This window comes from Electrophorus electricus, chromosome 12, assembly GCF_041902795.1.
Source record: "Electrophorus electricus isolate QZ-2024a chromosome 12, ASM4190279v1, whole genome shotgun sequence".
NCBI lineage: Eukaryota > Metazoa > Chordata > Actinopteri > Gymnotiformes > Gymnotidae > Electrophorus > Electrophorus electricus.
Window position 1 is genome coordinate 22,378,592 of NC_137508.1, and position 16,056 is coordinate 22,394,647.

General features: G+C 46.5%; 1 protein-coding gene across 1 annotated transcript in view; it reads right to left on the reverse strand.

Annotated features, from left to right (window-relative positions):
* Positions 1–16,056, reverse strand: part of syne2b (spectrin repeat containing, nuclear envelope 2b) — a 105,368-nt gene that overhangs the window by 75,378 nt on the left and 13,934 nt on the right. The window contains exons 11-37 of the mRNA XM_081724799.1: positions 15,811–15,924; positions 15,379–15,516; positions 15,011–15,175; positions 14,616–14,728; positions 14,028–14,196; positions 13,774–13,870; positions 13,490–13,689; positions 12,218–12,382; positions 11,773–11,910; positions 11,468–11,569; positions 11,128–11,292; positions 10,831–10,989; positions 8,067–10,568; positions 7,799–7,933; positions 6,262–6,455; positions 5,898–5,967; positions 5,739–5,812; positions 5,284–5,407; positions 4,970–5,106; positions 3,765–3,915; positions 2,987–3,582; positions 2,353–2,514; positions 2,054–2,204; positions 1,579–1,737; positions 1,137–1,304; positions 920–1,021; positions 495–698 (exon numbers count right to left, since the gene is read on the reverse strand). Of these exons, the coding sequence (XP_081580925.1) occupies positions 495–698; positions 920–1,021; positions 1,137–1,304; positions 1,579–1,737; positions 2,054–2,204; positions 2,353–2,514; positions 2,987–3,582; positions 3,765–3,915; positions 4,970–5,106; positions 5,284–5,407; positions 5,739–5,812; positions 5,898–5,967; positions 6,262–6,455; positions 7,799–7,933; positions 8,067–10,568; positions 10,831–10,989; positions 11,128–11,292; positions 11,468–11,569; positions 11,773–11,910; positions 12,218–12,382; positions 13,490–13,689; positions 13,774–13,870; positions 14,028–14,196; positions 14,616–14,728; positions 15,011–15,175; positions 15,379–15,516; positions 15,811–15,924 (6,654 nt within the window). The remainder of the gene's footprint in view (positions 1–494; positions 699–919; positions 1,022–1,136; positions 1,305–1,578; positions 1,738–2,053; positions 2,205–2,352; positions 2,515–2,986; positions 3,583–3,764; positions 3,916–4,969; positions 5,107–5,283; positions 5,408–5,738; positions 5,813–5,897; positions 5,968–6,261; positions 6,456–7,798; positions 7,934–8,066; positions 10,569–10,830; positions 10,990–11,127; positions 11,293–11,467; positions 11,570–11,772; positions 11,911–12,217; positions 12,383–13,489; positions 13,690–13,773; positions 13,871–14,027; positions 14,197–14,615; positions 14,729–15,010; positions 15,176–15,378; positions 15,517–15,810; positions 15,925–16,056) is intronic.

Here is a 16,056-nt window from a genome sequence, read left to right on the forward strand (position 1 = left end):
AGTTTCCTCTTTCTAAGCATAATACCAAAACAGTAGGCTTGTGATTGGTTGTTTTGTGTATCAATCGAATTTCCTTTTCCTGCACTAATAGGTGGTTCTTGGCCACAGAAAGTAACCAAAAGCACCTGGACTCTCCGTAGAGAGTTTGGCGAGTCTACTGGCGAGTCTACCGTTCCTCTGACCAAGGGGCTTAATCTCAAGTTGCTTTAGATCAATCTTTGTCTCCTCTCTTCCCTTTCCGCCCCTCACACTTTTGTAAATTAAATTAGCTGTCCAATGTATTTTCAATGGTTAAATAAACAAACAAATTCTCTTTTAGGTCGTCCATCAATCTGGGCCCTTTGCAGATATCCGAATTGTCCTAATCTTTGTAGCTCCAATAATGAGATGATGTTTCATGATGGACTTGTGAATGATGACATAAGACATAGGCAACAGGCAACGTAGGTAAGGTAAAGACGGTTCTTGGTTAATTCCTCTGACCGGTGCAATACCTGTAAGGATTGTTCTAGTTGAGCTCTGTTGTCTGTGCTGAGCGTGCTCACAGAAGAATGTATTTCCTGGACAGCTGATCGACAGTCATTGATCTGCTGAAGCAGATGTGCTCGGACAGTCATTAGTTCTTGGAAGACACTGGTGCATTCGGAAAACAGCTCCTTCACCTGCTCCATCTTTTTCCTCAGGCCAGTCTCCATAATCTGAGGAGGAGTTGGTGTTGGAAAGGCATGAGGGAGAGATGAATAAGAAATAGATAGATAGATAGATAGATAGATAGATAGATAGATAGATAGATAGATAGATAGATAGATAGATAGATAGATAGATAGATAGATAGATAGATAGATAAAAAATCTGAGGAAACTGAGAAAGATGAGATGCTAGTGAAGAGAAGGGAGCATGGGAAAGAAGGAGCTATGACCTGGAGCTGCAGTGGAGCCTCGCAGCTCTGTAGCATCTCCTGGATCTCCAGGGACTTTCTGTGGAAGCGCTCGACACTCTCCTCCTGCTCCTGGATCTCATCCTACCACAGTGAAACCCACAGCACAGCAAAGTCACACGAGGAACGCCAGAACCGCTCACACTTCCTGTCTCGGGGCCAGGGGCCTTCCGTGGTGGCCGCACCGCGGTGTCCACACCTTCACAACAATGACTTCTTCCTCGCTGCTGAAGGGATGGGACTCGGCGAACAGGCTGAGCTTGGCGCTAGCCCAGCTCTCTAGCGCTTCACCCAGCAACAGCTGCTTCTCCCACTGCTCCAGGCCCACATGCAGGTTGTCCACATACTGGTCCGTCTTCTCGGAAACCTGTGCAGGACGCAAAGGAAAAAACAAACATTCCACACAAACTTTAGGCGGCGTGAGGCTCATAAGTCTTAGGACTGACATTTCTCAGTGTTACAATGGTGACAATTTGGAACAGAAGCTGTAAAATTGTATTGGGATTATTATTGAATACCATTTCTAATAACATATAGCAGGTCATTAGTGTACTGATGGAAGGACAAATGTAACTGATTAATTACTTTGAACTGAATTGCAAAATGCCTGTGGGAGACGTATTTGCGTTAAAGCCACTCACATCCAGCCAGGAGTCCACCAGAGCGTCGGCCTCAGCTTCAAATGGCGTTTCGGAGCAGTCAGGGATTTTCTTCAGATGAGATTGCAACTGCCTGCACACAGATCGGAACTCCTCCATCTTGGGACCCAGACAACTCAGGTCCTCCTTGATCTCATAAACCTGATTCAGAGGAAACACACAAAATATTCCGATATAAGTACAACTCATGCATACATAGTGAGAAGAACTCATATGGAAAAAGTATTTCAATTCAGAGCCTTGAACTTGACCTGTGCAGCTTTGTGCATCATCAGTCTTGGCTGCCATCTAGTGGTAAAAAACTTACTGACCACAGTAGAGTTGAATAAGGTGATTAATGTATCATTGAAGTTCTGTGGCCTTTGGGTTATAAATGCATGGCATACGTGAGGCCTGTTTAAAATAAAAGAACAGCACTGATCATAGAGCTCCTGTGGTGTAATGAATGTTGACCCACCTTGGTGATGAGGCGCTGGAGGTTGTCTTTGCTCATGTATGAGGCGTGCTCAATGATAGCTTGCTCCGCCCTTTGGATGGTGTCGCTTAGGTAACTGCGACAGTTCTGAAACTTCTTCAGCAGTTCCATTAGAATGCTGCACTGTTCCTGTCTGTCCCCACCCGCAAACAGACACACACACACACACACACAGTAGCAAACCAAATTGTATAATGTTCTATTAACAGCATTTTAAGAAATTGCCCTAAAATGTTTCCTTACTCCTCTTATCTCTTATAATATCAGTCCTTCTCTGTCACCTTTTAGCCACAGATCTCTCTGTCTCATCCCAGAGACTCTCCAGCTTGTCTTCTGCCTGCTCCTGGTGCTCTGGGGAGAACTCAGAGTGGCCTCCCCTGAGGTTCTCGAACTCTGGTTGAAGTGAGTTTATCTGGGCCTCCAGATCCGACAGGACACGCATCCTGCCAAATACATATGCAAACACACATGCACACAAACACACACACAATTTTACATAACTAATCACACTGCAGTTTTCCTGCCATAGGTCGAATGCATTCTCTTGACAGGTCCTTATAAACTGTCTTTGTAAAAAAAAATAAATAAAAAAATTATATATCTTAAAATAAAATCTTTATCTTTATTTTATCTTTATATATATATATATATATATATATATATATATATATATATATATATATATATATATATATAATAAAGATATCTGTAAAGTATCCTTGAGAAAGGCGCTATATAAATGCAACTAATAATAATAATAATATGACTCATTTCAAGAAAATTGGAGATTACATTTGGTACTGCTGCAACTGATCAAAACACACACACACAAACAAAGCATACACGGGCACACAAACACACACTGATACAAACACAAAAACACACACGCACACGCATGCTCACACTTAAACGGACCTGTGCTGCAGTGCTGGGATTGTGGGCTCCTTCAGTCCCTGCTTCTCTGCCAGAGTCAGCACCTTTCTCAGCTCTGCAAGCAGAGTCTTCCTCTTCAGCCTAAGACCCTGGTCCTGTTGCTCCTTATGAAACTCCTCCTGGCGGATCATGAGCCGGTCGTCCGCTTCCTCCACGCGGCGCACCAGGGCGTCCACCATGTCCAGGCAGGAGATGGGGCTGCCTTCCTGGGTCACTGCCAACCGAGCCCCCCCAAGCAGCTGGTCCAGCTGTGGCGCTTTGTCGCTCAAGCTCCTCACCCCCTTCCTGATCAGCGCCAGCTTGGACCGGATGTCCTGCAGCGCCGATGGTTCTCTGCAGGGGGAGCCCCGCACGAAGGAGATGTCCCGGTCGACGGTGCGGAGGGACAGGAGGAAGCGGTCCAGGGCGCGCGCCGCAGCGTCGCTCTTTCGCACCTGCTGCCGGAGGCGATCCAAACTGGAGCGGTGGTTCAGCACCACCTGGGTGAGAGGGGAGCGGTCCCGAAGGTCCAGGTGGCTGGGCTCCGAGTCGAAGCGCGAGAGGCGGTCCATCTGCTCTTGGATGCTGTCGTCCAAATCCTGATAGGTGTGTGACAAGACACACAGCATGGATCGGACAGCTCAACTGCTCAACATTCTTCTGCATAGCAAACCAGCCGTATGATACCACAAGAGATGGATGAGTTTTCTCTTTGTCCTATCACAGAACAATGCCTACAAAGCTCTGTTCCATCTCGTGCGCACAACTTCTTTTCTCCTACCTTAACATCTTTCAGGATGTTACTGTTGACCAGTGTGTACACTTTCACGTCTTTGGGTTCTTTGATAAACTTGTCAAGGCACTCTGAAATCTCAGCAATGTGCTGCTCAATTGAGTCCATGAGCTCCAAAGCTGAACCAAGAGAATCGACCCTGAGATACAGACCACAGACACAACACACACACACACACACACACACACATCCCTTTGGCACATGATGCTTGCTGTAAAAACACTGGAGTTGGGAGGACGTCATCTTGTGAGTCTAAGCTGTAATGACTACACCACACTGAGCTTCATTAAAGTTTAATTTGACACAGTTCCGCATACTAGAAGAAAGAGAAGCTCCTAGAGGTGATGTTGATGGGTTTGTGTGGCTTAGCCTACAAACACCGCATCATGAAATAAGCTAATCCCTCTTTTCAAATGTAAACTGAAGAACTGAAGGACCATGACAACAAAACTGAAGAACCATAACACTGTACCAATAAAAACAGTTTGTAAACTTAAAAGACCCCTAGAGCAGTATTTTGTAAGCTGACAAAAACAAATGGCACACTTTGAGAAGGGATGCTGAGAGGTGTGCCATCTTGGCCACCATTCTTGTATACTTAACGAGAAAGTGACCTGGAGGTGGTGGTCCACAGAGAGGGAAAGGGTATGAACAACTATCCTAAATTAAATTCAGGATGAACTTCATAGGAAGCTGACTTAGGAAGACGAGGAAGTCCATTTCAGGAAGTCCTATCCATTTATTTATTTATTTATTTACTATATTGCTATATTTAATTTACTATATCACCACATGTCATTTACTATATTACTCTAATCTACTATAAATCTACTATATTGGATCTAAAGTTAAAGTTGGATAAACTGACTTTATTAGTTGTAATACCCTCTAGATTTATAATTTAAACTTTAAATTGCCATAAGTAATAGAATATAATCACAGTAAAACACAAAATTATTGTCTTGACCAAAATGTCATAATATCATATTGTGGGACCCCTGGCGATTCCCATCCCTTGCGTTTCATTTGGGAACAAAACAAATCTCTGCAGGGTGGTGGGTCTACAAAACAGAGCACGAACCGAGAAATCTGATTACATGCCATAAATTAGAGGGATTTAACTCTCAGTAGGGGCGCCCTGGACCTGCAGCTGAGCTGTGTCGCCCCTGGATGGGCCCGGGGTCGGCCTGTACCTGCTCTGGAGTTGCCCTCTTTGATCTCTCCACTTGACCGTGAGCTCGGCCCGGTCCTGCTCCACGGCCCTCTCACTCAGCTGCCCGGACTGGGCCTCGTAGTCCGACCACAGACACTCCGTCTCGTCCCTCAAGGCCTGAAGCACGCCGGGCCGGCGCAGGAATGTGCAGAGAAGCATTCCGTTAGCGTTAGCCTATCTGGTTCTATGCAGTGCAAGCAGGTCATGCCTTATTCTACTTTCTGCTGTCTTGTCAGTAAATCCTTCTTCCTGAGTGCTGTGTTTTGCCGCTTACAGAACCAACAAGAATGATACCTTCAGCTCTCTGAGCCTTTTCCACAGGTCGGTGGCCGTGGTGGACTCGGAGGGTCGATCTCCCAGCATGCTCTGCTCGTTCCTGTTCAGTTGTGCCTGGAGTGCAAACCTGCAGCTACGGTATCTGCGGGGGACAGGAGTCGACCAAGACTCAGAATCCGACACACGTACAGTGACAGAGCAGCACAGACAGTTGCAGAGTAGCACACACAGTTGCAGAGCAGCACACACAGTGACAGAGCTGTGCAGTGACTGAGCCCCATGAGTAGTGAAAGAGCCACACACACGGTGCCAAAGCTGCGCAAGAGCTCACACAGCTCCGCGGATGTCAGTGCAAATATGTTGAACTTCAGAGGTGTCGCAGGGACTGTCAGATGTGCCGAGTCATCGATACACATGCGACCACTTCAGAGGTAACCCAGTGACAGGCAGATTTCAGTAAGCGCTCCCTGTACCTGTCCTCCTCTGTGCTCATCTGCTTCATGATTTCCTTCTTATCCGCAGTTTTTGGGCGCTGGACTGGGACAGCCTGTAATAGAGGCCCTGCATCAGTAACACCAAAGAAATCACACGGCACATATGTAGCATCTAACAAGACAGTCCAGCATGCCTACCTCCGGCCCAGCAATTTCCACTGTTAGCATTTTCTGTGGTGACAAATCTTGTTTTGGCTCTACAGGCACACTAGGATAAAAGGATAAAATAGAGCATGTCATGAGGGCACATGTGAAACTGAAAACCTCATATAACAATACAGCAGTACTTACAGACATGCCACGTAGCTACCTTCAATGTGAAAGTAAAACACGACAATCCAATAGCAATCGCTCAAACTGCACCACACTGAACTGACCTGAACATTTCTGATTCTATATCGCTGTAACCTTGCTACATTGTAGGAAAATTCTAGCCATGATATCCTGATTGTGTCCCATGCTTTACGTGTGCTGCTGCTAAATGCGTCTGTCCGCCCCTCACCCAGTGTCTGGTGGTGGCGTGCGACGGTCTCCACTGAACTGGTGCTGGATGGCGGCGAGCCTCTTCTCGCACTCGTGAAGCTGGACCTGTGCCAGCCTGTGGGCATCCTCGGGGCTCAACGTGTCACACAACTCCTTCAGGGCCTCCAGCTGCTGCCCAGCCTGGAAGAGACTGCCCTCCGCCGAGAAACATGCCTGGAGGCAGAGAGAGAGAGATGGCCAGGTTCAAATGAACATCTTAAATCCAACCTGGGACGGGCTGCTTAAGGAGATCTCAGTGTTGACTCCCAGTGTTGGCCAGCGGGGTGGTGATGGAATGCTCTGAATGGAATCACAAATTACAGCAACTTTCAATCCTGACACGTTTGATTTTATTCTAATACCGTGACATTGCACAAATTTATGACCACGCCAACTATATGCCTATTAAAAAAATGTCTGATACAGTATCATAAAGTCTGTTTTAACATGTCTCATTCTATCATTCCTCAAAGACATCATACTACAAAGTATGCCATGCAGCTATTGGGAGAGTAATGTTTAGCTCTCTTCTTTGCACTGATACAGAGTCAGATCTAAAGTTGGGTTTACACACTGCTGTTGAATAGGATTAAAATGCACACGTCTTAAATCTGAGTTAATCTGTCAAATCTGAGTTAATCTGATTTGAGTTACTGCTGATATTGCAGTGCGAATCTCTAAAAAAGGAACAAATGACCACGTTTTAATTTCACAAAAGCACCATAAAACACTGTGTTAAATTGTTAGATGAATAAATATAAATGATAATGCAAATTGAGTTTATAAAATATGAAAGCATTTTCATTTTCTACAAGGTAAAGACAATTACAATCAGATGCTTGTGATGGAACACATGGTACAAATTATTAGAAAAAACCTCAACACAACAAAATCTCAGACTTTTGCAAATAACAATGCAATATTGTCTAATTTTGGTATGAAAATAAAACTTATATCACATTGTACTCATTGACAGTTTACCACTGCATCATTAGATTTTTATAAATGGAATTCAACTCGCACATAGAAGGCAAAGAGAAAACATGAAAAAACATAAACACACACACCCACCCCACACACACACACGCACGCACACACACACACACGCACGCACACGCACGCACACACACGCACACGCACACACACATGCACGCACACACACGCACACACGCACGCACACACACGCACACACCCTCATCCCCCAGCATACGCACACCCTCAAGCCCTCACCCACCCTCCCAGCGCGCGCACACACACACACACACACACGCGCACACACACACACGCGCACACACACACGCACACACTCACACGCACACACGCACACACACGCACACACACCCTCATCCCCCGGCATACGCACACCCTCAAGCCCTCACCCACCCTCCCAGCGCGCACACACACACACACACACGCACACGCGCACACGCGCACACACGCACACACGCACACACACGCACACACGCACACATGCACACACACACACACACACACACACACACACACACACACCATACCTCCCACTGTGTTCTGACTGACTGGGCGAAGAACTCCATGTCTCGAAGCTGAGGTGGGGTGCAAAAGGCCTCCATCCCTTCCGCAGCCCTCATGAACTCCTCCAGCAGTTCAGGGTCCAGGGCTTTCAGAGTCTCCTGGAAAAAAAAAGAACTGCCTCACTGGACTCAGTACAATTATTAGTCCAAGCAATGTGTCAGATGTCAGAACAGATCCTATTTAATTATCATTTACATCAGTGATGATTGGTTTCGAGTTTAGGAAACATACCTGTTTGACCAGCGCCTGCTCCCCAGTTGTCTGCTTGTTGTTGAATATGTTGAAAGCTTCTAGAATATGCTCCTGCAGGCAGTGCTTGGCTTCTTCAAACCTGTTTCTAGCCAGGGCCTGTGCTTTAATATAGGCCTCTGTGTAGGCCTGAGGAGGAGCCTGAGCCAGTGCCGGAGGTTTAACCTTTGCGGCTGAGTGCTGCTGTGTCTGCTCCAGCACTGGAGACTGTGGCTTTTGTGAAACTTGGACCTGAGGCAGCACTTGGGGAGCTTGGCTCTGGGTTTGACCCTGAGATGGAACCTCGGCCCTATTCTGTGGCCTCAGTTGCTGTCGGGTTTGGGGCTGCTGTGGTGTGGGTGCTTGGGGTCTTGCTGGGGCTTGGGATAGTGGTTGGACCCGTGGCTGGTGAGTAATTGGTGGAGAAAAACCTTGAACCATTTTCTGAGAATAAACTTGGGAGTGATCTGGTTGGGTAGATCCCCGTTGCTGAGAAGGGCTCTGTGCCCTTGGATGGGTCTGAGGTTTGGCCAGTGGGTACAGAGACATGGGTCCCTGGTCTTGCAACTGAAACCTCTGGTAACCGTGGCTGATCACCTCAGGTCTCATAGGCCTCCAGTGTTGTGATGGAACAATTGGCCGGACTGGGCTTTGAGCTCTTATTTGTACAAAAGCCTGTGGCAGTGGTTCAGCTCTCACAGGGGCCCATGGCTGAGTTTGTGTCTGGGGACTATGGTAAACTTGAGCGTGAGGTGGAGGCTGGACTTGTGCTTGACCTGAACCTTGGACACTGGGGTAAGTCTGGGTCATCTGAACTCCTCTTATCGGTGGCCATTGCTGAAGCTTGGTTTGAGGTTGTGGATAATTCTGAAACTGCGCCTGGGCCAGCACTTGGGTCGCCATCAGTCCTTGAGCCTGGGCATCATGGTACCTCTGAGCGATGGCATCAGACATGACTGAGGTCCACTGAGGATGCTGGGTGTGGGGCTGCACCTGTGCTAGTACTGCACTCTGTGGTCTGACCTGAACTTTGGCTGGACTTTGACTAACACCCATAATTTGGGGCTGAGGAGGAGCATGGGTTAGTGGTGGACTCTGAGGCATGGCTATGATTCGTGGTTGGATAGGGGCTGGACCTTTTGGCTGAGCAGGTGTTACAGTGACAGGGAAGGATACACTGTGCTGGTTTTTAGACTGTGTTACAACCTGTTGTGGTTTTCTCTGGTTCATTATTTGAGGCTGGATGGGTGCTGAGGGATGTCTTACAGGTTGAGTTGTGGTTTGTTTTACTTCTCCCATAACAGGCTTCATAGTTTGTTCTTGTGATTTTGGAGGCATTTGAATTTCAGGTTCCACTTTGACTTCCAACACAGATTGCTGTTGCTGGAGCTGACCCTCTCTAGCTTGTGTTACAGCTTTTTGTTGCTGGCCTTGATTCACTTTGGCTTGTGTCTTGGTAACCTTCTTGGCTTGAGCTTGGACTGGGTCGGGTGGAGATACCTGAGGTTGACACCCACTTGTGGCAAAATCTGCATGGTGTCGCTGTACTTCAGAGCTCAATTGCTTCACGTCCTTTACTCCTGACTGTGCTTTTGCAGCGGACGAAACCTTTGCCTGGGTCTTCTGTTGAAGCCAAGGCCTATTCTCTGGACGCACATGAGACTTCCTACCTTTAATAGACTGATGAAAAGTGGTTTGCTGTTGGCTTGAACCCCTTTTCTTGAATTGCACCTGCTGCTGACTGTGAGTCCGTTGCTGAGTGTTTGGCTCTTGTGATTGCATTTGTTGATGTGCATACACCTGTAGTTGTGCATACCATTGAGGTTGTGCCTGCATCTGTGCTTGTGCTTGCATATGTGGTTGTGCTTGCATCTGTGGTTGTCTAGGCATTTGTGGTTGTGTTGGTACTCCTTGCAAACTCACAGCTTGGCAGCTTGTAGGTGTTTGTGGCTGGCTAGAAGTCTGAGCTTGCTGTGTGTTTTGGTTTGTATCCCTATATATTTCAGGCTGACCAGTTTTTTTGATACCTTCTTCTGGTTTCCTAGGTTCCTCCAGTACCCCATCTTTTGCCTGATCCTTGGATAATGCTTCTGGCTTGACTCCAGCAGAAACCTCTGACTCTGTAGCAGACTCAGGTTTACCCTGATGTTGGTGCTCCTCCACTGGCTCATTTCTTACGTGTACTTGTGCCTCTGCTTGGGTTTGGGCGTGTGGTGGAGGACTCTTCTTCTCCTCCTGGTGCTCTTGCACAACAATCATAGGCACAGGTTGAACCTTTGCAGCACCGGCTTGGGCCCCAGGCAGGGATAGATGGGATAGATGCTGAGACCCGTTCGATGGCTGGGAGTCTGCTTGGCCTGCACCTCCTTGGGCAATGAAAGGCTGGACTGGGTCACTGGTTTTGGGCCTAGGGGTTGTGGTCTCACTTTCTTTCTCCCGAACAAAGATCTTTTTTGGAGGCTGATGTTCTGTAGCCCCCATGGAGCTGAGCATCCCTACAGTTTCCTGTCGAGAAACAGACAAAGGCTCACCATTCTTTTGTGTATATATTTTTAGGCATTCATCATGTTCAATCTTCAATATATACATAAATATTTGTGTGCTTTAGCATGGGGTTCTTGTGTAGGCACATTAAATACATTTTAGGAATGCCCTCCACACTGAAATCCCCTCTAAACCTAAACAATAGACTCAAATTAGCAAAGGTATGACAATCGGCCTAAAACCACATCTTGACCACAAAATATTAGCAAGACATTGCAAAGACCTGTGACTGTGCTACAGCAGCACAGACTCTGTCCTGCATGGTGGAGGCGATCAGGTACTGCAGGGGCGAATTCTTCTGTGCTGACATCACCATCACCTGCAGATCCTGTTCTTCTGTCACCACCTGGCCTTCCAGCTGCAGACCTCGAGAAATAAGCACCTACATGGACAAGGGGGAACGGAAAGACAGTAACAGTCATCCAGTCTCCAAAAAAACCCCTAGAAGCTTTCTACCATACAGGGCACCATAAAAAGTGAGATAAATAAACATATTTTCAACAGAAAATAATAATAATACCCGTGTTCCAGAGTCCTGCCTTCTTTCATATCCTCTTAGGAGTTGATACAACTCTCTGGCTTCAATTTCCCAGTGCAGAAGTTCAGCCAGACGGCCTTCCAGCCCACACACACTCTGCAGCAGCTCTTCACACACATGCACGGCCTCGCAAAGGGTCTGCAGCACCTGCACATAAACACAGCCACAAAAAATATATTAAACACCCAAAGAACACGTGACCCAAAAGGTGCACACGCACAAAACACACCCGAGCAGAAATACAGATGGACAAGGACCATTAATATCATTGGTAATAAATCGGATGTCTGGAGTCGTCTGACAGATGTCATGCTGCTGTCACCTCTGGAGTGGCCTGCTTGAGTTTGTTGACTGTTTCAGCGGAGCACTCGAGAGAAGGGGAGAGGGAATCTAGATCAACATCCTTAATTTTCTGCATCATGAACTGCAAAGACGAGAAACATCATCATCAGTCATGAGTCACACTTCTCACCAGCTTGGAACCGGTACTGAGAATGTGTCCTAATGTATCATTGTTCCTCCTACCAACGGAAATACATATTAATTAATTAAAATGAAGGAAATGGGTACATCAGGAAGAGAACAAGGCAGACCCTAATGGAAAAAAAAGTAGAAATGAATGATTACCTGCAGGCGCTTTCTGTAAGTGCGCAGTGATCCTGACAAGACGTCCACTGGCTCCTTCAGAAGCTGGGTGGCTTCTCTGACCAGACCCTGCAGAGTCTGAGGACTTGCCGGACCAACACTCAATTCCTCAACTAGTCCCTAAGACAGACACCAGCTTATCAGATCACACTCAGGCATTGCTTTTACTGAGATCTCATAGTAATGCTCTTCATCATTGTTGCTTTGCAATAGCAGGAGTAGCCTACTTATATGGCAAAAAATAATCTATGCGCGCACACCTAAATGACAGGTAGGTAGTGGACAAGATCTGACAAACACAAATAATACAAATTTAGAGCTATGGTAACTTTTAGTGGTGATGTTACCTTCTCTGAGATTACTTTTAAAACTACTAGCAATGTATGTGGCAATGTTCAGAGTATTTAAGGTTTTAAAGGACACTCACAAACTGGGTTCTTCTGGCAAAGTCAGCCCACAGCAGGTTAATTCGGCAGAGCTCATCAGAAAGTGAGCGGCTAGTTTGTGGATCTGTGATCTCAATCAAATAGTTTCCCACTTTGTTTAGTTGATTCTGGCGAGAACTCCACTCCAGCATTATTCCAGCTGTCACCTAGGCAACAAGCCAAAACAATTCCATAATCAGTCATCAAAAGCTGAAAATCTATCTGGAACACAAAAATACTGACTGAGCAGTAGATTGTAGCAGTAGCAGTACTGTAGTGTGTGTGTGTGCGCGTGTGTGTCTTTGTGTGCGTGTGTGTCTGTGTGCGTGTGTTTGTGTTTGTGTGTGTGTCTGTGTGTGTGTGCGTGTCTGCATAAGTGTGTGTCTGTGTGCGTGTGTGTGTCTGTGTAAGTGTGTGTTTGTGTGTGTGTCTGTGTGTGCGTGTCTGTGTAAGTGTGTGTTTGGGTGTGTGTGTGTGTGTGTGTCTGGGTAAGTGTGTGTGTGTGTGTGTGTGTGTGTGTGTGTCTGGGTAAGTGTGTGTGTGTGTGTGTGTGTGTGTGCGTGTCTGTGTGCATGTGTGTTTGGGTGTGTGTGTGTGTCTGTGTGCGTGTGTGTGCGTGTGTGTGCGCGTCTGTGTAAGTGTGTGTTTGGGTGTGTCTGTGTGCATGTGTGTGCGTGTCTGTGTGTGTCTGTCTGCGTGTGTGTGTCTGTGTAAGTGTGTGTTTGGGTGTGTGTGTGTGTATGTCTGTGCGCGTGTGTGTGTGTCTGTGTAAGTGTGTGTGTGTGTGTGTTTGTGTGCGCGTGTGTGTGTGTGTGTTTGTGTGCGCGTGTGTGTGTGTGTGTCTGTGTGCATGTGTGTTTGGGTGTGTGTGTGTGTCTGTGTGCGTGTGTGCGCGCGTCTGTGTAAGTGTGTGTTTGGGTGTGTCTGTGTGCATGTGTGTGCGTGTCTGTGTCTGTCTGTCTGCGTGTGTGTGTCTGTGTTAGTGTGCGTGCGTGCGTGCGTGTGTGTGTGCATGTGTGTGTCTGTGTTAGTGTGCGTGCATGCGTGTGTGTGTGCGTGTGTGTCTGTCTGCGTGTGTGTGTCTGTGTTAGTGTGCCTGCGTGCGTGTGTGCGTGCGTGTGTGTGTCTGTGTGCATGTGTGTGCGTGCGTGCGTGTGTGTGTGCGTATGTGTGTGCATATGTGTGTGTGTGTAAGGGTGCGTGCGTGCGTGTGTGCGTGCGTGCGTGTGTGCGTGCGTGTGTGTCTGTCTAAGTGTGTGTTTGTGTCTGTGTACTTCTGCTTGTTGTCCATGTCTATTCTTTTGCATTCCCTGCTCCAGCCAGGCATGTAGGGAGCTGTACGAGTCAGAGTAGGTGTCCCAGGCTACCAGCACACGTCCCATAGTGCCTTTCACCATCCTCACATCCTCAAGTGTCACAGTAGTCTCTGCCTCCAAGTCCTTCACCTGACGGCTCACGTGGATGGCGTCGCCCGCTGGCAGAGAGAAGGCATCATCATCACTCAATAATACTCACACTGATCACACACACACACACACACACATGCCTATTTACATACCCAGAGCAGACTTGCTAGTGTATTTGCTGACAATGTGTTTGAGCTTGTAGAGAGCACCTTCCAGTAAAGAGGGCAGCTCCTGTTTATTCACAATTTCCTACAACAACACACATACACACACTGATCAACAGCATGAAGAAAACCAATCCACAGTACAACAAAATCCACACAATATGTTTAAGTGTGTATTATATTGCATTGTATATTAGTTTTAAATTTCAGCAGAACAGTTCTTTACTATTTTTTCCACTCACATTCCAGTCCTGCATCAGAACCCGCACAGCCTCCTGGGAAATGTAGGCTCTTTTCCAGGTGCGAAGTTTGAGGCTGAGCTGACCCAGCAGGTCTAGGACTGTGTGCCTGTGCTCCTGGTATTCCAGTTTAATGTCATGGTACTTAGCACTGACACGCACGCTAGTGAACCTGGTGCAAATGTCAACACACAAAGTCATAACAGTGGAAACCAAACCTCAAAAACAACAGCTTCTGGGAAACTAGTTACTAGTTATTGATCAAACTCAGTACCTATCAGGCCTTCCATTTCAGAAATTAACTAACTTTGATCCAACACATTGCCCGTAATGTGAAAAGGTTTGTTGTAATAATACAATATTAAAACAGAACATATTACACTATTTACAATTTTTGTTTAGTCCACTAATGTGAAAGAGATTATAGTTGGTAATGAAGGGTTTAAATGGAACACATGTTTTAAGCAGGGAACCAGTATGGCAGTCTCCACTGGTCTGATCCTATTCAAGAACATGCTTCATCAACTCTAATTCTGCCTGTGGCATGACTTCCAGGGAGTCAAGGAAGACAGTTCTGCTTCCTTTACTAACCTTCTCTTCATCTCCTCCAGCTTGTCTGTGGGCACCAGCATCTCGCTGTACTCATCTATGTTCTGGAAGGTCTGAAAAGTCTTGATGTGTTGGGGCATCTCCTCTAGACATGACTACACACACACACACACACACACACACACACACACACACACACACACACACACACACACACACACACACAAGAAAGATTTATTTGATTTCAGTCAAGATTATTTTCAACCAGACTTTGACTAATATTCTAGAGCTTGCTACAATTGAAAAAAAAAAGTTTAAAAGAAATTTGAGTAAAACCGAAATTCTGTGAGCTGTAAACTACTAATAAGACCAAAAACGTGTAATGATTACTCTCTACCCAAACTAGAGTGGTAAGGTGAGTGAGCTGCCAGACGCACCTTCAGCAGCGCCTGTTTGTGTCGGGCTTCCTGGGCTGCGTGGACGTGGTCGTGAGAGTCGTCTTCTCCGTCTGTCAAAGCCTCTTCGACCCTCAGCATCCAGCGGCCCACAGTGTCCAGCGGCGCGGGTAATGTCAGGTCCAGCTCTGTCTTATACTCACGCAGCTACAACCAACACGCACGTCACACTCATACCGAACACTTACAGTCTGCTGGACAGCAATTTCATTTATGTTCATGCACATTAAAACATGGAAGACACCCCTGGTTTTCCATTTTCATAAATGTGAGTGTGTGTTTGTTTGTTTTTTAAATCATCGTGGTTGTTCAGTTACTGCAGTAAACACAATGTCGTGGTGACCTCTGACCTTTTCAGCAAGGTCATCCCAGGCACAGCGGAGGGCTCTCTGCTCCTCACTCAAGCGGGGCGTGCGCTTCATTGCCGTTAGCAACGGTATCACAGGACGACGCTGCTCATTGAAAGACACCACAAAGGTGTGGAACACCTGAAACGCACGAATCCCAGTACGGGTGAACTCATGCCGCAGAAAATGTCATACATTTGTAGCCAAATCACAATGACCAGGAGAACAGAATCATTTTGGTAAAAAGTAGGATTAACATATAATACAAAGCATAGCACACTACAAATTCTAAAAAGGTTTGAAAATATGCGTGAAATACTAATATTTCTGCTTAAGGAATATACTAAGATAAGAGATAAGTCTTTATTGATCCCAAAGGAAATTGCAACAAGTTGATCAAAGTTAAATATGACTTATAAAACAGGCAGATCTTACATGGTATCTCTCAGCATAGCTCGCGCCTTCTGTGGAGTCCCACCCCTCCAGCAGCTCCTGAAAGGCCTGCACCAGCCAGCATGTGACTTCCTGTGCTTTCTGATTGGCTGAGGACTACAAAGAAAAAAGTATTGTAAGGTCTTGAAATGACCAATAGAAGCATTAAGGCTTAAAAAACGATGTGTTGTGCATTAATGCTGAGAAACCGATGTCTTGCCCACTTTTCCATTGTACAGAAGGTGCCTC